This window comes from Bubalus bubalis, chromosome 14 (assembly GCF_019923935.1).
Source record: "Bubalus bubalis isolate 160015118507 breed Murrah chromosome 14, NDDB_SH_1, whole genome shotgun sequence".
Classification (NCBI taxonomy): Eukaryota; Metazoa; Chordata; class Mammalia; order Artiodactyla; family Bovidae; genus Bubalus; species Bubalus bubalis.
The window spans coordinates 9,912,604-9,934,947 of NC_059170.1; the positions used below are offsets into that span (position 1 = coordinate 9,912,604).

Here is a 22,344-nt window from a genome sequence, read left to right on the forward strand (position 1 = left end):
CGGCTCTGGGCAAGTCCTTCCGGTCTATGGGCCTCAGTTTCCCCAACTATAAAATGGGTTTGTGCACAGCATTCTCGGATCACCTGCCTAGCAGGGGGTCGGGGATCCGGGCTGCTGGAGGCCAGAGACTGGATGGACTGAGCGGCAGGCGCCCACCGGGCGGGTCCCTCGGGTCTCCAACGGGGCGGGTAGGAGCAGCACCCCGGAGGCTCAGCTTTCGCGGGGGAATTCCGGGCGGGGTGCGGGCAGCGGGGGCGGGCCGGGGCGGGGCCGGGGGCGGGGGCCTATCACCGCCTATAAGAAGGGACGCGCGCCAGCCCTGGCCACCCGCCTGCGCGCCCTCTGCGGACCGAGGTACCATGGCCCCCGCCCGCCTGCTCGCGCTGCTGCTGCTCCTCGTGGGCGTCCCCGCCGCCGCCGCCGAGTCGGTAGGTGCTTGGAGATCCCCGAGTGGGGGCCGGGGGGCGGGGTGGCGGACCGGTATCGTCTTTGTTCTGGGATCCTACGGAGCGGTCCAGGGGCGGGCAATCGGGGGAGTGTGCCGTCCCCAACTAGACCAGGGAAACTTTGTTGGAAACTTTGCCCTGGGGTCCCAGGGAGGCTCCGGGACGAGGAGTGGGGTGACCCCTCCGCGCACGGTGCGCCCCCAGCCTGTTGCGCTTCTCGCCTCCCCCTGGCCTCAGCCCCGCCGCGGGCTCCAGGCTCGGACGTGACTAAGCTGGTGTCACCTCGCCTCCCCTCACCGTCTCGCCCCTTCCCCGGTGATCCCAGGGCAGGCTCGCGCCCTGATCCCCTCCGCGCCCTCCAGAATCCGAGATGGCCTCGACATGAAGAGGGGGCTGCGTGTACTCGGAAGGGGGAGGGGTGCAGGGTTCTGAGGGGCCTTGTTTCACGCACCGGGGTAGAGGACTGAGCCCTGACCTCAGGTTTGGCCGCAGCCCTGCCACTGGCCTATGACTTTGGGCAAGGCCCTGCCCTCTTCTGAGTCCCAAAGAGTCTGGGGGACTGGGGTGGGAGGTGAGCAGTGCTTCTATAGGGTCGGTACAAAGTTGGGACTCTGATCTTTCCGGGGCAGACTGGAGGGACTGTGTAGGCTCAGAACTTCGCCAGAGTTGAGCCTCTGCTTTCTGCCAGAAGAGCGTTTATTTCCACTGATCTGACTGCTGGGAAAACCCAAAGCACTCACCTTTGGGTGGGGTGAAGGGGGACTGGGGGAAGAGAAGGTCTCTGTGAGCCTTGAATAACCTCCTTACTGGTCCTTTACTGGTCTCCCCACTTAACAGGTCCCTGTCATAGTGTCCAAAGCCCTGGGCCCACCAGAAGCTCCATTCATCCCAGCGGTCAGTTGGGAAGGAGGGAGGCCATCTCCTCTGGGAAACTGGGCCACAGAAATTTCTGAGAGAGGCTGTCTGACCCTGCCCCCCGACAAGCCTGGCCTCTTTGGTACCCTTAAACCTCTGTTTTGGGAAGAGCAAGTGGCATTTAATCTTAATATCAGTTCTCAGTGGGGCTCCCATTTCTCTGGGATGACTTAGAATAAGTCCTTTCTGCCTGGCAGGCTTCATTTGAGACCCTGAGCTATACGCCCCCTCCCCTCCCCAGGACCCCCTTCCTCGCCACCCCCCAGATAACAGTTGCAGCCCTGAGTGATGACAGCAAGCCTTCAGTGCTTAAGGAGCTGTTCTAATAGCTTTCTCATAGCTGTTGTAATGGCTCTATCAACTAGTTTAGTTCAGCCCTTGTGTTTACCGTTTTAAACTCGTCCTGAGGCTAGAGAGGTTAACCAACCTGCCCAAGGTCACACATCTGATAAGGGGCTGAGTCAGATGCAAATGAGGCAGCCAGGCCTCCACATCCCTTTTTTAATCTTTTGCTCCTATCCTGACGTGTAGTCTGATGCCACTCTGAGTGGCTGCAGTTGTGTGCCATCCTCAAAACTAGTTTGGAGTAGATAAAGAGTAGATAAAGATTTGGGGCCGGCCAGCCACCGAGAATTCGAGGGAGAAGGAAACCGAGGCCCCAAGTAAGGTGATGACCTCCCCAAACTAAGAGGCGCAAGCTTGTCAAAAGATGAGTGGCTGAATCAGGACTCGAACCCAAGCCTGCTGCTCCCCCAGGCAGCGCTCTAAACTAGGCCCTGAAGGATGTGTTGGTGTCACAGTGGTGGAGGTTTCCAAAGGAACAGCGTGGCGCGTCCCACCAGCCTGGGTGGACTGGGGAAAAGGGAAAAGACCCTGGAGGTTGAAAGGTCACTGCATGGACAATCACATGTCAGTCTTGGCTCAGGGGTTGCCGAGCCTGCAGGTGGTGGGGGGGCGGGGGATGGTGTGTGGCGAGAGAGGCAGGCAGCTGTGCCCCGGGGGCTGTCAGAAGGATGTGGTTTAGGGGAGGGCAGGTGGTGACCCCTGAGCTGCAGGAGAAGTGAGCCCTGGGCAGCTGCTTCCTGAGAGAGGTGTCCGTCTCTCCCACCCTGACCTCAGCACTCCCTTCCTGGCTAATGTTACAAGGTCTTCCACCTCGAACTGGGTCACAGGGCTTCCCCTTTTATCTCCCCTTTCAGTGCCTTTCCTCCCAGGGCTGTAGATGGAAAAATCAGACCTAGTCACGGTTGGATTAGACCACAGAGATGATCTGGTGGTCAGCCCTTTCCTTTTTTTGCAGAGAAAACTGAGGCCCAGGGAGAAGGGTGGGGCTGATAACAGCTGTCATTTACGGAGTGCTCTCCGTAGACCAAGTCCTGGTGTGTTTTAGTCTCATGAAAGGCCTAGCATGTGGGGATTATATTATGCCCACTTTACAAGTGGTAAAGTGGTACCATCTTTGGGTAGCAGAGAGCTCCCAGGCCATCAGAATCTCTGTCCTGTCGTCCCCCTCCAATAGTGCTGTTGGGAGCACTTTGCAAATTTTGGGTCTGCCTCCTGCCACCCACCATATCCCCCTCGGTACCACAGGTTTTGGGAAGGGAACCCAGCCTGAGCCACAGCCTCTTCTGTGTTTGGCGGGGCTTGCGGGCCTAAACCAGTTCTTCCTGTCCAGCTGGAAGCATTCCCCTGATCTACCTTCCTGCCACTTCCTCCTTGGCCAATTAAAGACAGCCTTGTTTTGGGAGCTGCCACAGGACCCCCACCACCCGCCCCCTCCAGCGGTGTTGCTGCCCAGGGGCATGGACATGGCACCTGGCCCAGTCACTTCTGGAAGTGTCCCCCACCACCCCGTGTACTTCAGCTAAGAGACCTTTCTGGTCTTCTTGAGAGGTTTCTCCTTGATTGCACAGAAGTAGGGTTAGGAGCGGAAGCCCAGGGGGGTCTAGGACCCTTAAGTGGCCAAAGAGAGCCCTTTGGAATTCTTAGAAGCTCAGAGAGCTATGATAGGAAAATATTTGAGCTTTACTTTGGAGGGTGTGAGATTGGGTCTCTTTCTGTCTCTGGGTTGACATTCCCCATCTGTAAAATGGAATTTGAACTGAATAGACAGCCCTTTCCAGCTTGGATAGTCTATTAATAATTAAGTACCTATTCTTTGAAAGGGCAGTGGGAACCATAAAGACATCTCAGGCATTCACTCCCTTGAAGAGGCTTATGATTCACAAGGAGCATTAACATCTTCCATCAAATTCTGAGCCCTCATCCCCTACCCCCCTTCCACCCATGCACACAGGAACTCTGCTCTGTGGATTTTCAGTGAAATACCTGGCCCGGAAATGTCTGTATGAATGAACAAATAAATGTGTTCTTGTAACTTCACGCTAAAAGGCGCACTGAGGTTGTTTATTACTGATACGGATGCCTCCCGTGATACTGTGAGGTAGGTATCGTAGGTATTACTAGCTTCACTTTTACAGGAAAGTGATGCTCAGAGGAATGGAGGGGCCTGCCAAGGTCTGAACCAGGTCTGACAGGTCACACAGGCTGTCTGATTTGCAGGTCCTCAGAGAACATTGCACATGAGGAAGTTGGCTGGCTTTGAAGGCAGATGCCTTGGGTCCCTCCTTCTGAATCGCTGGTTGACCTTGAGCACCCATGCCCTCTGGGTCTCAGTGTCCCCAAGTCTGGAAGCCTCCAAAACCCTCTTGTAGGTCCTTTCTAGTGGGGAACAGGGAGCGCTTTCTCAGCCTCCTTGGTAAAGAGCCTACGGGAGAAGCGATGTTGGGGAGGTGGGTGGTGGAGACATTCAGCTCCTGCCATCGCCAGCTCCTGGAAACAGAAGGCTTTTCCAAGGACTTGGAGTGCTGACCCGGCCTAAATGAGGGACTGGGGGAGCCAGGCTGGGCTTCGCGCCCCAGTTCCTTCTAGGGAGGAGTTGGCTCCTAGCTCTCCGAGGCCTCCCAGACTGGTGGGTATGATTTTCAAGTGACTACTTAAAATTGGGGGAAGGGGCTGGACAGGGCTCTGTGAGTCACTGGAGGAGAGCCATAGCTGGCCTGCCTGAGTCACCCCCATTTCCTTTCGGCCTCCTGGGGATGTTGGAATTGGCACCCCCTTTAGGGGCTGTTAAGGATAGTCAAGCCAGTGTCCAGGGCCTTGAAGAGACACACAGAAAATACGAGCCCTAGGCCCCAGACCCTCACAGGCCCTTGCCCAGCTGTGGACTCTGACAGGGTAGAGTTCAGCCAGTTCTCCAAATTGTCCTCTGCAAGACTTGTGGTTGCCAAGGTGGGAAGAGGGAGCGGGGGAAGGGATGGATTGGGAATTTGGGGTTAGCAGGTGCAAACTATCATACATAGAATGGATAACCGATAAGAGCCTCCTGTATAGCACAGGGAACTATATTCAACATCCTGTGATAAATCATAATGGAAAAGAATATTAAAATATATATATATATGTTTAACTGAATCACTTTTCTGTACAGAAATTAACACATTGTAAATCAACTATACTTCAATTTTTAAAAAGTTACTTAAAACAATATATATAGAGAGAGAGAGACCTCTGCAGAGAGTGTAGTGCTCTGCCCCCTAGCCTTAAAGCAAAACTGAGGTTGCAATTGGTCTGAGTTTACGGAGCATAGTATAGTCCAGACTTGACTTGACCCCAGAATTCTCTGACGCCCTCTTCTTGGGATTGGCTGTTGGCCGGAGGGCTTTGTAACACTGATTTGGAGTTAAGTAGACCTGACTCCAGAGCTGTGAAGGCCCCCTCTTACTAGCTCCATGGCTTGGGACCTTAGCTCTCTGGTCTGTAAGAACGGGATTGTAGAGAGCCTTGTTGGAGATAAAAAGGCTGCAACTGAAGCTCTTAGAATCTGGCCTGGTAAATGGGAGGCGTTCTTAGCCAAGGTTCCCAGCTTTGCCCAGGCCGCCTTGATGCCAGATGGTCCTTTCCTTTTGGGGATCCCACCCCCAGAGGCCCCTTGGAAAGCTCTCTCCCTTCCCCCCAACAGCTGCAAGGTGGGTGGGGAGGAGTCTAGGGTGGGGCTGGCTGATGGAGCCCAAATCTCCTATTTGTTTGTCTTAGAAGTGGGCCCTTTGCTAATTACTGGATGGGTTGATATTTAAACAAGAACCAGTTCCTGACTGCCCCACCCCTCCTGCAGGGATCAGTGGGAACCCCCCTGTTGAGCAATTTTCAGCCAGGAGGGAGAAGGGACAGGGGGCTGGGAACCTCTTGGGACGTGCTCGGTCCTGGCTAAGCGTTGTCCTGTAAGAGGAGGGCTGGAGTTGTTTCCAGTCCGGAGGCCAAGGGAATTGCAAAAAAAAAAAAACCCCAGGGTTTGGCGGGGGAGGGGGTGCGATGGTGGATAGAAAAGATACAGTGTTCTGGAAAGCCAGTTTTCAGATGTTTTCACCTCCTGATGCCTAGGGAGCTTGGGGAAGGCATGTGTCAACAGTTGGAGCCTAATTTAACCCTGAGTTCAATAAACCTGACTTCTTGGTCGGGTTTGTTATTAACTCATGGGTGACCTTTGGGCACATCCCCTCCGGGCCCTGTCCCTGGGAGGCGAGATGACTGGAAAATGGGTACGTTTCAGTCAGAGAAACCCAGCTCTGCGGCTCAGTCTGGGACACACAAGTTAGTTAATAAGTCACTGGGCCGGTGTGAGCCCCAGCGTCCTCTAGCAAACATGTGTGTCACTCCCGGGCCATCACGGGCGTTTGGCAAACTTCTGTGTAAAGGTCTGGCTTAAGTTTAGTTTATTATTAGCGGCTAGACAAGAGTTCTTAACCTGGGTGGCTTGAGGAGGCAGTGTCTGAGTGCAGGTTGAAAAATAAGAACCAGTGGTTGTGGTTCTTAGGGTTCAGAACTTTTCCTGCCTCTCCTAGGGCTCCAGGCGTCCCCAGAAGATCATCTGCGATCTGATCAGCTCTTTCCAGCTTCAGCCTTCCGTGGGCCCGCCCTGGGTCAGGCCCTGGGAGTCAGCGCCCCCTCCCCGCTGTCTTACTCTGCGCCTCCCCTCCCCCTCCTTCGGGCCCCGAGCTCGGCTGCCCCAGTTTTGTCTGGCACAGTGGCAGGGGCTGCTAGTCAGGTGACACCTGGGGTAATGGAAAGGGGAGGCAGGGATCGGCTGGTATGTGTGGAAAGAGTGACTCGGTGGGGCCCGGCCTGTGGGGACTGGCTGTACTAGTCCACCTCGGGGCGTGGGGGCAGGGGTGACCAACGGCTGGGACACTCCTGGCCCTGGGGAAGCCTGGCCAGGAGATGTCTGTGGGACAGGCTGACCCGATCGGGAGCAGTGGCTTCCCTGAGAGGCGGTGGAGAGGCTGGGAAGGGGCAGGAAGCCAGCACCCAGGGCGGACCTAATTGGCCGAGACAGGAGATATCGGCTTGGCTCTAGAGAACACGGGAGGCTTGTTTACTGGCCGCCCTCAGATCCAGCGGGAACCTGGGATCCGCTGCTAGATTACAAGCCAGGCTTCAATGCACCTCTGTCTCTTCGGCCCCTGAGGGAGCCAGCCCCCTCCCCGGCCGTCTCCACCGGTAATCGGAACAGTGCCCAGCTTGGTTACCAGGCCTGCAGACAGAGGAAGGCTTGTCTGTTTGAGAACCGTCTTGTATAGGTGGGGAAACCGAGGCCCCGAGAAGGAATCTCCCAAGATCATCAGGCTGTTAGTGACAAGGATGCCACGGCATCAGCCTCTGGCAGGGAGATGTCCAGAGGCTCTAGAAGTTTCCCTGACCCTTACCCTTCCCACCAGCAGCTGGCGTCCCTCCGTCCTGGAGCCCTGGCTCTGGGAATGGGCTGCCCTGGGTTGGGGGAGGGGGGATTGGTGAAAAAGCCACTGGCAGTGCCAGGCCTGGCTTCTCTCCTGAGCTATTGTGTTTGGAGTAACCCGACCTTGGAGTGGGCAGGGCGGACATTTGAACCCCGCCCCACCCCAACTCCCATCCCCAGACCTGGCTTAACCCTTCCTGGACCAGCACACCAGATCCTGTATTGGTGGTGGGTGGTATCTTCTGGTCTCCTAGATACTTTGTTCATCCTCAAGGCAGGTCAGGAAATACTCTGGGGACTCAGGGGCTCAGTTGAGTTTCAAGTGTCTCTGGTCACTGCCATTTTCTCTTTTGGAAAAGTACAGTGGTTTCTCCTCTGCCTCTCTCTGCTTAGAACAGGTGCTCTAAGCTGTGGGAGCTTGCACAGATCTCTGCTCATCTCTGGACCTTTCTCTCTTCCACATTCTCAAGGGGCCTGATTGGCTGTTGATTAAGTCTCTGGTCTCAGAAGCACAAGAAATACGTTTTATAGGGCATGACCCTTCACAGTTTGCAAAGCACCTCCCCGTCCACGCACCACCCTCTTTCTAGCAATGCGACTACTTGTATGACTTTTCTCAAGTCTCTGACCCTTTGAGCACGAATCCCCTCAGCTGGAAGGAACGCAGATGGGGGTTAATAATAGCTGCTACTCATTGAGCACCTGCTGTGTACCAGGCCATGTGCTGTGTCCCTTGCATACCCCTAATGCATTTCACTTCATCTCATCCTCCTGCAAGGTGGTACTTACTAGCCTTGGTGACAAAAAGAGGAAACTGAGGCTTCAAGATGTGAAATAAACGCCCAGGCTCGTATCGTGAGGGAGCAGCAGGGCTGTGGTTTGCTGTTGGAGCTGCTTTTACAGGTCCCCAGGCTGGTGGTAGATCTTTCCATTTCTGCCAGGATGCTGAGTCCAGATTGAGGCAGCCAGGTTTTGCTCATTCTGGGGGACATCAAACCTTTCTGAAGGAGGGTGGGGGAGGACCACCGTGCCTTATCAGTGGCCCCTTCTGGAGATTTCCTGCCAGGACTCCTCTGCTGCGTTCAGCAGTTAGGGCCTAGGGTCCTCAGCATTCCTACTTCTTCCAGAATTTAACTTGCCCAGTTGTCCTTCTCATCTCACCCCCTGCCCCAGAAGAAGCGTGTCCCTGACCCCTGGGGGTCACTTCCTCCCCTGGGAAAGAGACAGGCAGGGGAGACTCCCCTCTCTTTGCCTCCCACCAGTTCACAGTTAAGCAAGCTCTGACCCTGAACTTCTCCCCAGTGCCCCAGCCAATGTTTCTCTTTTGTTTGAGCAATATCACTTTTACCTCTGTTGACTCCCTGGCCAAGGGAAGGGGTGCCCTGGAGCCCTGGCCTGGCAGCGGGTGCTGTGGATGGTGGCGATGGGGTGGAGAGGGGTAGCGTGGGTGGCAGTGAGAAGTCTGGCTCTGGCGAAGACTCAGTCTCGAGAAAGATCCAGTTTGAATCCCGGGTCTGTTGCTTTCTAGCTGAGTGACCTCACACAAGCGACTCAAGGGAAAGTCAGTTTCCGGCCACACGGGTAGAGCACCTCACGGGGCTGTTGTGCCAGTCAAATGAGCTCGGATGGAGGACACCCAGCATGATGCCCAGCGTGTCGAGGACCCCAGCCCCCGTGCTTCTCCTGGGTGACTGAAGCTGTAAGACTTTGCAGTAGGGTTGGTGACTTTCCTAGCTTCATGCCCATCACCTCAGGACTGGATGGGGGTTACAACTGGAGTGGCCGCAGCTGCCCGTGGATTTGTTGAGACCTCTGCACGCGTGATCAGTCACTTCAGTTGTGTCAGACTCTTTGCAACCCCATGGACTATAGCCCACCAGGCTCCTCTGTCCATGGGATTCTCCAGGCAAGAATACTGGAGTGGTTTGCCATGCCCTGAAACCTCTATGGGAAAGCATCCAGGCCCAACCCCAGGTGCCCACCAGGGCCTGCTTGTTCAGATGTTGATTTCTGTTGTGTGTCTATGAGTAGGACTTCTAGAGAAGACCTAGAAGTGGGAAAGGAAGACAAGTCTAGCCTAGGAGCCCAGAGACCTAGGTTCTTTTAATGTTGTTGTTTTTAAGAGACCTAGGTTCTAAGTCCAGTTCTGCTTCAGTGACCTTGGCAAGGGTGCTTATCTTTTCATCTGTTTGCTTGGGTTGGGCTAGGTTGGGCTAGGGCCTCAGCTACCTTCTGTTGGTAGGCGTTAGTCTCAATAGCACAAAATACACCTACCCTTTTTTTGTTTGTTTATTTGGCTGCATCTGCTCTTAGTTGTGGCATGTGGGATCTTCAATCTTTGCTGTGTCCTGTGGGATCTTTAGTTGTGGCATGCCAGCTCTGAGTTGTGACATAAAGTTCCCTGACCAGGGGTTGAACCTGAGCCCCCTGCATTGGGAGTGTGGAGTCTTAGCCACTGGACCACCAGGGAAATCCCTACCCTTCTTTTCTATGGAGAGTCTAAGGAAGCGTCCAGGTGCCCGCCAGGGTCTGCTTATTCAGTTCTTGATTGCTGTTGTGTGTGCACGAGTAAGACAAAGATACAGAGAGACCTGAGGGCCCAGAGAGGGTGCCTGTGCATGCATACACGTGTGGACACCCGCTCCCCAGGTAACGATGGGGTGAGCCAAGAGCAGGGTGGGGTCCCTCTCTGGTCAGGGTGGGGCCTGGCTGCTGGGTGGCCTGGTTCTTCAAAGTCACCCCAGACTGAATGGGCCTAGTCTGAAAAGACGGTGGGGGAAGGGAGGGCTGTTGGTACATAGCCTCCACCCACACACATGTCAAGGGACGCTTGCCCACAATCCAGGGAGCATGGTTTCACCTTGCTGGCGTAGTCTTAGGGCTCCTGCACTCTAGGGAATTTCTCTCTTGTCAGGGGTCTTGGGCAGAGTAGGACCACTTCTGGAGTTGGAAAAGGATTGATTTTATTTATTAGCGAGCCGCGAGGCATGCAGGATCTTTCTTCCTGACCAAGGATCAAACCGCTGCCCCCTGCAGTGGAAGCACTTGTCCACCAGGGAGGTCCCAAGCCCTGTGCTTTTAGAGCCAGGATGGGTACCCGATGGGATATAATCCTTGTGTGATTAGATCTGACGGGATCTGAACCATTCTTGGCATGACCTTAAGTAAAGTCATTTATGCTCTCCAGGAACCTGGTATAAAAATGAAGGGTTGTAATTGGGGAGGGGAGGGAGACTCAGAGGGAGAAGATATATGTATAATTATGGCTGATTCGCATTGTTGGATGGCAGAAACCAGCACAACATTGTGAAGTAATTTTCCCCCGATTAAAAAATAGATTTAAAATAATGAAGAGTTCGGGATGACCCAGTGATCCTCAAGGTGGCTGAACTGGGAATCGATCTAGGTTTCAGTCCGAGTTTTGTTCTGACTTGGTCTTTATTTCCTGATGTAAAACAGAGATAGCCACTACCAATCACAGCCAATCAACGTGCTAATCCCAGGGGTGGTTTTGAAACACTCCTCAGTACTTTCACCCACTAAGAGAAAGGCAGGATCCATAAATAAACAGCCGTGGCTCTTGGGGATGCAGAGGTAGGGGAAGGGCCCAGCCTAAAACAGCCCAGTGTCGGGACCCCAGCCCCCGTCTTGAGTACTTAGAGCTCTGACTGGTGTCCAGGCTCCATATGCAAGTGGCCAAACCACCTTCTTTCCCTCCTGGGCTGAGTTTGACCGCCACCTGACAAGGCTCCGTCCTGGCGGAGGTAGGTGGACACTCCGTGTGCCCGTGTGTTTATGGGTGTGTTGATATATATGTGGCTAAAGGCTCAGGTGACCTATGCCTGGGTTCCGGTCCAGAGTGGCCACTTTCTGCCTGGGTGATCTTGAGCGAGTGACTTCAATTTTCTGAGCATCCCCTCCACCCTCTCCCTGCCCAGTGTTTCAGCAAATAAGAGCTATGAGGACCTGCTTCAAGCTAAATGCTTAGTTTGGTAAGCTGCCTAGATCCTGATGTTTCCGATTCTGCCCCCCACCCCTCCCGCCTCCCCTGGGGGAATTTGCAGCAGGAGGTGCGGATGGGAACCCAGGGACCCCGCCCTAGGTGCAGGCAGCTTGCGCAACCACAGAGGAGCCATTTTCTGGAGCTGCCAAACTAAAGCCACAGGCACGGGGCTGTGTGGGGGCTGGAATTCCAGCGCCAGCAGCTCCCCAGCTCCTGATTCCCGAGTCATGAAGTCATCCCTCACCAGGGCTTAACCCTTTCTCGCTCCCCACCCCCATGTGTACCAGGCGTTCAGCGGAGATTCTCCCTTCCGTGGTGGGAGGGGAGAAATCTCGCTCCCAGCCTGACCTCCCTCCCGGGAATCCAGCTGCCCCACACAGACAGACAGACAGGGTGGAAGGAGACCCAAAAGTCTACTTCCACCTACCTCTCCCCGGAAGCCTGGGCCTCTCCCACAGAGGGTAACCTTATCTTAGGGACGGCCTTTCCAGGCCGGCTCTGTGTCACTGGCAGGTCTCCGCTGGGTGGAGGACAGCGTGGGGCAGTCAGAAACAGAGCCTGGCCTCTTTGCTCTGAGTGTGTAGCTGACTCACGATGTGACCTTAGGCAAGTCGCTGTAGGAGGGCTTAGATTCTTTCCCTTTCTGTGAAATGGGAGGGCAGGACCTCCCTGGCCTCCAGCTGGTGTTCCGTGGTTCTGAGCAGACCCCGCCCCCCTCCACACCTCCTGCAGTTAGGGGGTTGGGGGGAAGAAGAATGTTTGGGGCAGAGGGTTTGTATTGACCTTATTTGCCACCCTGACTCTTCTGGGAAATGGTAGGCACTTGAATATTTGAGTTCATTAGAGAAAGAATGAACTTTGCCCCGGGGCTGCTGTTCTTGCGGGCAGAAAAAGCCTCAGCCCAGAAGCTAGCTGGGAGGGTGGTGTGAATCCCAAGTATTTCTGACTCTCTAGGAGCTTGGTGGCTGATGTTCTGCAGGTCCTGGGGCCAGCTCTCTGCCTTCCTGGATCGTTCATACTTTCCTTGTGAAAGCTTCTCAGTGGTGGTGGACCTGAGATTCTAGCTGGGGATGGCTAGGGCCCCCATACGTGGCAGCAGAGGGGTACTTAGGGGTGCTGGAGTGGATAGTATGTGAGAGCAGGGACTGGGCTCCACACCACACGGCTGCAGCATGGCTCCGTGGGAGATGTTTGGAAGGCTGAAGACACGAGTGTGCTCACGTACACGTTACTCACCAGGTTCCGGGCAGCGCCCTGACCCGAGGCTGTCCTGGGACGTGAGTGAGCCAGCCCTGCCTGTCCCAGCCTGGTCTGACTCAGCTGGGAGAGATGTCCGGGTCAGGGCAAAACCAGAGCCAGCAGCCCTCTCCCTGCCGTGGGTGAATCATCAGTGACAGCATCAGAGCACCCCGGAGCGTGGACTGGGAACGCTGGCTCTGAAGTCAGTCTTCACTCCGTCTGCTCCCACGAGTCACCCAAAGAAAATGACTTAATGTCTTCAGGGCCCAGTTTCCTCGGTTGTAAAACAGAGGTGAAGACTGGCCTTTAGAGTTATTAAGAGCAGGTCCTCTTTAGAGTTATTAAGAGCAGGTCCTGGCCTATAGCAAGTGCTCAGTATAGGGTACCTAGCATATTTATATTCTGATGATGCTACCTTCATTATTTTTATTAGCCCAGAATGGGAAAGGGTTTTGTCTAAGGCCACACAGCAAGTTTGGCACTAGCTTGATGCCCTTCCAGCACCCCAACTCCTGTTCCTAAACACTCACTTCACTGCCTTGCAGGGTTCGGGGGCTGCTAAAGAGCATTGGCGGGGGAACTACTGGTTGATGTCTCTCCTGTTTTCACCCTAGATCCGAGAAACTGAGGTCATCGACCCTCAAGACCTCCTAGAAAGCCGATACTTTTCCGGAGACTTACCAGATGACGAAGACGTCGGGGGGCCCGGGCAGGAATCCGATGACTTTGAGCTGTCTGGTTCTGGAGATCTAGGTACAGAGGAAGTAGGGGGCCGGCCTGGGGTTCAAGGCTGCAGAGAACTTGTCTTTTACAAGGGTGACCCCACTTTGGGGTTTGAATTTTCCTATTGTGTCCCTCCCCGTTAAAAAAAGATGGGGGAAACAAAAGTAACCGGATCAACCCACCCCTGAGACCCTTTCCAGGCGAGCTGTTTGTTGCTCCGAGTCCATTTGTAGTAGAAAACCAGTCCGAACCTGTCCGCCTTTGGACAGGATTGGGTGGGAGTGGGCGTTGGGAAGAGATCTGAACTGTGGGCTGTTTTCCTTCTTTTGAAAAGCAAAGAGAGCTCTCAGGAGCCTGGGGGCAGGGTGGGGAGAGCTGTGGGTGGGAACCGAGAACCAACCCCTGCTTCTGCAAGGTTGGGATTGGGAATCGTGAAGGGGCCTTCTGGGGCAGGGCCAGGGGCCCTCTTCTTTCTTGGTCACTTCCTGGCCCTGGCTGCCAGGCTAGACAGAGCTACTGAAAAGCCTCCCTCCTCTGTGTGGGGTGGTGTAACGATTTGAAGTTTGAGTTCTGGAGTCACATAATCCTGAGTTCAGACTGCCGCTCTGTGACCTCTGAGCCTCGGTGTCCTAATCTGTAACATGGGAATAGAAGCGACTGTACGTGTTGCGGTGATTAGACTGAGTTAAAAGCCCTGGGCACTTACTGCGTTCTCAGTAAATACATTCATATTGGAATTTCTAACATTTACTGTTGCAATCTAGAGTCTTCTCAAATGAATCTCCTGGGAATCTTGTTAAAATCCAGATTTTGATTTAGTGGCCCCTGAAATTCTACATTTCTAACCCCTCCTGGGTGATGTTCTTGGTCCTGGGATCTATATGGAGCAAGGGTTTAGAGCTGACAGAGCACCTGCCCAGTGACCAGCTCAACATTCACATGAAAGAACCAGGGAGGCAGGTCTCAGGAGCTCCATTTTACAGAGGAGATGACTGAGGCTGGGGTGGGAATGATCACCTGCCGGACATATGCTTGTTACCTGTTGAGCACTTGGGGGCCAATTGTGAATTAGAACTCCCACTAGCCATGGCTGTAGGGGTCATCAACCTGGGGGTGACCGACTTTACAGTCACACGGCCTTTCTGACCTTACAGATGACTCAGAGGACATCCGGATCTTCCCAGAAGTGATGCACCCCTTGGTAAGTAGCTCCTCACTTTGGCCTCTCCTTTTCTCAGCACCTGTTGAGACAAGCAGAATAAATTCGAGTCTGACCTCATTCTGCAAAAAGGCTTTTTATCTATGGCCCTGAACTCTTGGGACAGGCACAGCTAAGGGTCACAGGTAGACCTTCCTCTCTGTAGGGATAATCACTAAGTGATAAACACTTGCATGTGTTTCCAGTCTCTTTTGCTTTTTTACTTGTTATTTCATTTATTTATCTGAAGCCCAAGTGCCACAACCGGGATCCAGCGGGATCTTTAGTTGCAGTAGGTAGGATCTAGCTCCCTGACCAGGGATCACACTCGGGGCCCCCTGCCTTGGGAGCTCGGAAGCTTAACCACTGGACCCCCAAGGAAGCCCTTCCAGCCTCATTTTTGTGTGCATTTCTAGGTATTTCCCAACATTAATATCATTACACATACCGTTCTGTGTACTGCATTTTTCACTTACAGTGATCATGAGTATTTCCCCATGTAACTCACTGTTTTTCCTATTCATTTTTATAACCTTCATAATCAGAGTTCACCCAGTTGCCCTTACCTATGGGAAAGTGGTTTATGATTTTTTCGACATCCTATAACAACAGTCTAACAAGCATCTTTTACACAGATCTCTGATTAGCTCCTTAGGACAGAGTCCCAGAGGCAAACTGCTGCGTTGAAGGGCAAACTGTTTCTACCGTTTTGCCAAACCACCCTCCAGGATATTACCCCAGAACACCTGCTTCCCTGTGCCCTTGGTCACATTATTCATTCCCCACTGGGATAGATTTACTGGAAACGTTGGGCTTCCCTGGTGATTCAGATTGTAAAGCATCTGCCTGCAATGCAGGAAACCTAGGTTCAATCCCTGGGTTGGGAAGATCCCCTGGAGAAGGGAATGGCAACCCACTCCAGTATTCTTGCCTGGAGAATTCCATGGACAGAAGAGCCTGGTGGGCTGCAGTCCATGGAGTCGCAAACAGTCGGACACAACTGAGCAACTAACACACATAAGAAAAGTTGAGGGTAAGGATTTGACAGCGTGATTGTTGAGGGGTGGTTGCTCACAGCTGCTCTGGGACCACGTGGTTTGGCTGGCAAGAGGCAGAACCGTTCCCCGCCCGGCTGAATGTCCCTACTCCCTGCCTTGGATCCCCCTCCCCACAAACCACGCTGAGTGTTGGTCTCTTCTCCTTTCCACCATCCAGGTCCCCATAGATAACCACATCCCTGAGAAGACAGGGAGCGGAGTTCCCACTGAACCCAAGGAACTGGAGGAGAATGAAGTTATCCCCAAGAGGTCGTCCCCTTTTGATGGGGACGAGGATGTGTCCAACAAGGTGTCCATGTCTAGCACAGCCCAGGGCAGCAACATCTTTGAGAGGACAGAGGTGCTGGCAGGTAAGGTCCCGGGCTTCCCACAAGATACCTCGGAAGGGGAGAGGGCTTGGGCAGGGATAGGGCTGCAGGCAAGGATGCCTCTGGCCCGGTGGCCCCCGACCTTTTTGGCACCAGGGACCAGTTTCATGGAAGACAGTTTCTCCATAGACGGGATGAGGTAGGGGTGACGATGGTTCAGATGGTAATGTGAGTGATGGGGGCAGATGAAACTTCGCTTGCTCATCTGCTGCTCGCCTCCTGCTCTGCAGCTGGGTTCCTAGTAGGCCACTGACCAGTAACAACCCAGGGGTTGGGAACCCCTGCTCTAGCCCGTTGGGCGATTTGGTACCCCCTCCTTGCAGCCACTAGGTGTCCTGGGGCCTTGAAGGATGACCCTTCCCCTTAGAGGTGGCTCTGGCAATGTGTGTAGCCTGGCAGACCGAGAGCAAGAATTGCATATCAGAGGCTAAAAAAATAATAGATGTTGCGTCGTTCACTTGCTGTAAATCCTTTTCTATTTACAAAGCACTTTCCCAGCCTGGGTTTGGCACCTGGGATGTTAATTATTAAAAGTTAAACTTCCCGTGAAAACTTCCCCTTTAAGCCCAGAGGCTCCTTTGAGTTGGGCTGGCTTCCCCTCCCCCTGCTGTCACCTCCAGCCTGGTGACCTTGTCTGAGACGCTTTCCAGCCTCAGTTTTCATGTCAGCAGATGGCCACCATGCTACCTCCTTGGGTTGGTGTAATAACTTTGTGAAAAATAGAATCTAAAATAACTTGGCGGACTGTAACATGTTTGTTTGCACGGTTCCCAGTGGTAGATGGTGTGTGTGTTAGCCCTTCAGTCGTGTCCAACCCTTTGCAACCTCATGGACCGTAACCAGCCAGTCTCCTCTGTTCATGGGCTTTCTCAGGCCAGAATACTGGAGTGGGTAGCCATTCCTTTCTCCAGGGGACCTCCCTCACCCAGGGATCGAATCCGGGTCTTCTGCATTGCAAGCGGATTCTTTACCAGTTGAGCCACAAAGGAAGCCCAAGAATACTGGAGCGGGTAGCCTATCCCTTCTCCAGCGAATCTGCTTGACCCAGGAATCAAACTGGGGTCTCCTGAATTGCAGGCAGATTCTTTAACAACTGAGCCATCAGGGAAGCCCCATAGTATATCGTATAGTATAGTATAGTATATGGCATAGCATAGCATAGCAAGTAGTAGGTGGCCTGCAGGGAAACTTCCTGTGCCAGATTAAGAAACTAACACTTAGAGAGAGTACGTTTGGCCTCAAGTGGGAGCCACAGGCTTCCTGACTAATTTTCTATGTGGAGAAAGACGTGTCCCAGGGTGAGACTTCAAGGATGGCTCTGTCTAGCCTGACTATGGGGCCTTTGGCTGGGGTGGTAACTGGCTCTTTCTCTTCTTCCCCAGCAGCTTTGGGGGTCTCCAAAACTGGGTTGGGGACTTTCTCAGAGGGGACTCCCTCTCTAGCCAGGTTTTTACAGGCCAAGGGCCAGTCTGGATGAACCAGCCTAGTGAGGAGGGCACCATGGGTCCAGGCTGGCTTACTCCTGTCTCCTGGCAACCAGCTGGGCCAGCAGCTCTGAGGAGGCTGGAAGTGCAAGGAAAGAGCCCTGGGTCCTGCCTCCCTCCGGGACAGATAAAGGATCTTGCCTGCATCTTGCGGGGTATAACCCCCAGTAGGCCCAGCTCAGCCCTGACTCTGGCTTCCAGGTCCCGGAGTCAGTGTTCTTTGAACTTTCTGTGTGATGTGGGTGGGGTGGGGAAACTAGAGGGCCCTTGGAGACTTTTTAGTCTTATAAATTTCAAATTATTTGGTGGAAGTCTTTTCGAGGTAAAACCCAGCCCATCTTTCTTCACCCACAGAGTTTCACTTTTAGTTGGTGGATGTGGGATTAGCATAAGGTTTTGCTTTCACCAAACAATGGTTCTACTGCTTTTAAAGAAAAATGTAAAAACCACTGATCTAGTCCAAGTAACTGTTTCTTATAACATGGGAGACTCAGGCCTAGAGAAAGCAAGCCTCTTGCTTTAGGTCACATAACAAGTGAGAACCAGTCATCTCTTAATACTTCCAATAGAGAATGACACATGTGCAAGATCTTGATGTGAAAAGTTACATTGTTGAGATAGGCTGGGGTGAGATCCTCAATTTAGATAGCTTTTAAACAGTACCTGGGGGCGCCGGGAGCATGGAATTCCCTGGTGGTCCAGCGGTTAAGACTCAGCACTTCCCCTGTAGGGGTTATGGGTGCTATCCTTGGTGGGAGATCTAAGATCTATAAGCTGCACAGCACAGCCAAAAAAAAAACCACCCTGGACCCTGGGAGTTTATCAAGTGCTTGCCATGTGCCATATGATTCACACGCCCCCTCACTGAGTCTCCACAACACCCCAATCTGACACGTATGGTTATCTATACTCTTAAAAATAAGGAAAATGAGCCTCCAAGAAGCCTTATCTCTTATCCAAAGGCACAAGACCAGACAAGTGGTGAACCTGGCATTGGAACCCAGGACCACAGTCACTTCTGAGAATGTCCTTGGGCCTTGATCTTCTGGGGACTCCCAGCACAGACCAAGGGTTTAACAGAACAGACATCAGAGGGAGAGGCAATAGAAATGGGAAGGGGGTTGATACCTGATGGTCCGTGTCTTTTCTCTGGTATTTCTTGGGGGCACTGTGTTGCTGCTTTTTCGTCGTTTTAGCCAAGAGAGAACCTTCCTTGGCTCCCCTGCCACTCCGTCCCCATTCTGTGCGTCGATTTGGAGTGTGTGCAGGGGCGGAAAATTAATATTCTTAGACTAAGACCGAATTAGGGAACTCAGTCTGTCACAGGAAGGATTCTAGGAGACATCCCTGCCCCCTCAACAAACAGGAGTGAGCCCTCCAGGGTGCCTGGGGTCATACAGAGAACATACGTTTACCCGATGTGAGAAACCCGCGTCTGCTCTTGGCCATTGCGCCTCTCTGAGCCCAATGGAATCATTTATTAAGCACCCACTGTTGTGCCAAAACAATTCAGGGTGGCGGGGACACAGATACAAACCACAAAAAGTCACAATTAATGAATATTGAGTATATGCTATGCATTATTCTGAGCTCTCTTAAGGGGATTGATTTATTTCAACCTAAGGACAAACCTATAAGAAAGGTACTGTTGTTTCCATTTTACAATGAGAGAGATGAAGAAACTTGATTATTTAGATTCCATTGCCAGTAAGTGGCAGAGACAGGAATAGAATGTAAGCCTTAAGCACTGAGCTTCATATGTGCGGACATATATCACGTATATAATTTGTTGTTTTTTTTGCCCAACCAGCTGGCATGTGGGATCTTAGTTCCCTGACCAGGGATCAAACCTGTACCCCTTGCATTGGAAGCACGGAGTCTTAACCACAGGACCACCAGAAAGTCCCAAACCACATGTGTAATTCTTTATAACATAGGAGTGTGGACACACGCACATGTTGTAACTGTGTATAGTAGCATATACCCGCGTGTGTACAGAGTGTGTACACCCGATCGGGTATAAGTGTAGGTCTGCATAGGGATGTGTGCACACAAGGTCAACTAGAGAGCTCCCTGTGCTAAGGACTGTGGGGTAAGTAGGTCTAAGGGGGATTTCCACAGCCTGCGATTTTTCTGCTTCCTGGCTCAGGGCTGAGCTGTTGCTGGGGAGTTGGCCTCGTGCTGGGAAAGAACCTGGCTTTGGACTCCAGCAATGTGGGTTGGAAGGATGCCTTTGTCACTCTGGTTCTGTGGTTTTTTTAGTCCTATAGAGTGTCTCCCTTCTCATGAATGAGGTGGTGAGGATCAAATTCAGTAAGGCATCAGCAGAGTATGCCCCTGGGCGTGATGGTGAGGGTGTCCGGGGGCCAGAGAACCGACCGAGCAGAAGCGGCCCGTGCGCCCCGAGGTCCCGACGGGCGGCCAGCTCTCACCTCGCTGCCCCCTCTCTCCTCTCCAGCTCTGGTCGTGGGCGGTGTCGTGGGCATCCTGTTCGCCGTCTTCCTCGTGCTGCTGCTGGTGTACCGCATGAAGAAGAAGGATGAGGGCAGCTATGACCTGGGCAAGAAACCCATCTACAAAAAAGCCCCCACCAATGAGTTCTACGCCTGAAGCTTCCCCTGGAGCACCTACTTGGACTTAGGGGGAAGGGACGCTGAAGGATTTTGAAGGGTGGATGTTCGGGGAGGGGGAGGGCAACCCAGTCCTGATCTATCAGCATCTCCCGCTCCGATTACAGTTTCAGTGTCAGAAGAGACATCACCTTCTACTGTTCCTGCTTGCCTCTTGATTCTCTGGGCCTCCACTGTCCCAGCAGAAAAACGGGGTTAAACTTGGCCTTTCTCAAGGCAAGTCTGGGGTTCGATCTGTTTCTTCATCTTCCCATTTAGAATCTAGGCCCAGCTTAGAGCCTGTATGAACAGGTCTGATCCAGAGTCTTTCTAAGCCATTGTACGAGTCCTGCTGGAGGTCAGCCCCCCACCTGCCGGCCTTCCCCCCTGCCCCGCTTCCACAGCCTGGGCCCTGGCCAGGAGCTGGGAGAAGGAACCAGAACCATCTGTCTGCACCTTGAGATGTGTCCATCAGAGGCACCTGCAGCCACACTGTGGAAGTCTGTGGTACACCTTGGGCCATTCTAGGCTCTTCCAAGTGACTTTTGGAAGTCAACTTTTTTTATTTGGGGAGAGGAGCTGAAAGTTCATCCTGAATCAGACTTGTAGAATATTCTTAAGTCTATTTTTAGTGGGGTATTTTTTTTTTAATGGTTCATTCCTTTGTACAGAGCCTCTCTCTTTGGGCAAGAGTACACAGAAACCAAGGCTTTCTCTGCCCTCCTGCACCTTTCCACAGTACCTGCTAAGTTTGTATTTAATGGTGTTTTTGTTTTGTTACTCGAAAATGAGAGAAGACTTGGAGATATAATTTTTATTAATTTTTTTTACTACTATTTATAGCTTCAGATAGGGCCTTTCTTTCCCTCTTTTGCCTTTTTTCTTTTTTTTTCCCCCATGCTTTTGTTTTTTTAATTCTTCCTACTTCCCTGCTCATGACCTTGGCCCTTTCTGAAGCTGCTTCCTCTAAGAAGCTTCTGCTGAAATATAGGGTTGTTTTTTTTTTTTAGCAGCTCCCAAACTATAACGTAGGGGATGGTGGGATATTTGTGTCTCTTTCATGTAATATATTATTATTCTTCCTTGGTTCTAGAAAAATAGATAAATATATTTTTTCAGCAAATAGTGTGATATATTCCTGTGTGAAGTTGGCTGGGTGGTTGAGTGAGTGAATGTTTGTGGGGCTGAGTGGATTTTTGCCTCTTTTTCTGGTCCTGTTTCTTGGTGCCTTCTTCCGACGGGGCTAGAAACCTTCTCTCTAGCTTCTGCTTTGAGCCCAGCTGGGGTACCTTCATTTGCGATCTCCAAATTTAAGAGAAGATCGGAGAGCTGTGCTATCTAACATGGCAAGTGCCGGCTACTCTGAAATCAATTAAAATGACAGGAAGTTAAAGTTCATTCCTCAATTATACTAATCCACATTTCAAGTGCTCAGCGGCCACATGGGCCCGTGACTGGTGTACCAGACAGACCAGTAGAGCCCACTGGCATCTGTTGACAGCACAGCTCAAAAACTAAACTGGTTTAATGAGTCACAGGCTCAGCCTGGTTAGGATGACCTTTGTCCCTCTAGACAAAGGGGGACTGGGAGGGCTGATCAGGGCCTGGCTCTGGGGCTTATCCTATGCAGAGAGGAAAGGCCTAGTGGCTCAGGCTGGCCAGACCACATCTCCTGACCCCATGGGGGGACTGGGGGGAGTTACCCTTGCTTCCCTCCCCTTCTGTGACCCCAGGGTCCCAGCTGGCTGGGTCCTCTTCCTCCCCCCATGTCCCTTTTCCTCTGGCCATGTTGGGAGTGAGCACCTCACATTGTTGTCTGTTACTGATTTTTTGATAAAAAGATAATAAAACCTGGTACTTTCTAGATTGCCTGCCTTCATCATTTCAAAGCTCATCAGACGTCATCCTTTCCCTTGATCTCAGCAGATCCTGAGATAATTGCTGCCAGACACCGGAAGGCAGAGATACATAAGAAGCCAAGAAAGGGCCCGGAAAGGAGGGAAGAAAGTCAGAACGTGCACACCGTGGCCTGCGGCCATAGTCTGCCTACCTCGGAGATTTGTTTAGGCGGCCCCGTGTTTAAAAAACAAACACAGAAATCCTTGGATTCCTTGCCAACTATGGAAGTGAGGATGTTTCACATAAAAATCCAGATTCCCTGTTTTTCTTTTGGGGGGAGAGGGGAAGAAATCAAGAATTGGCAACTCAGGTAACCATAGGGAGTTGCATATGGGTGGGTCCCCACTTAAATGCAGGCTCTCTCCTTTGCCAGTCTGTCCATCTGCTTTACTCACGTCACCTCTTTGGCCTCTGGGCATCATAGCTGGTGGTCTCTGGACAGATAGCATTGACACCTCTCGTTCCTCATAACAACCCCCTGAGGTGGGTGACAGTTCCAGTGTTAGTCACTAAGTTGTGTCCTACTCTTTGTGACCCCATGGACTGTAGCCTGCCAGGCTCCTCTGCCCATGGAATCCCAGTCAAGAGTACTGGAGTGGGTTACCGTCCCC

At 52.6% G+C, this 22,344-nt stretch overlaps 1 protein-coding gene across 1 annotated transcript; it reads left to right on the forward strand.

Annotated features, from left to right (window-relative positions):
- Nucleotides 1-274: 274 nt before the first annotated feature.
- On the forward strand, nt 275-21,698 carry SDC4 (syndecan 4). The gene is made up of 5 exons (XM_006077630.4): nt 275-428; nt 13,009-13,147; nt 14,272-14,318; nt 15,531-15,723; nt 19,684-21,698. The coding sequence occupies exons 1-5, from the start codon at nt 360-362 to the stop codon at nt 19,833-19,835; spliced, it is 600 nt and encodes a 199-aa protein (XP_006077692.1). The 5' UTR covers nt 275-359; the 3' UTR covers nt 19,836-21,698.
- Nucleotides 21,699-22,344: the final 646 nt, after the last annotated feature.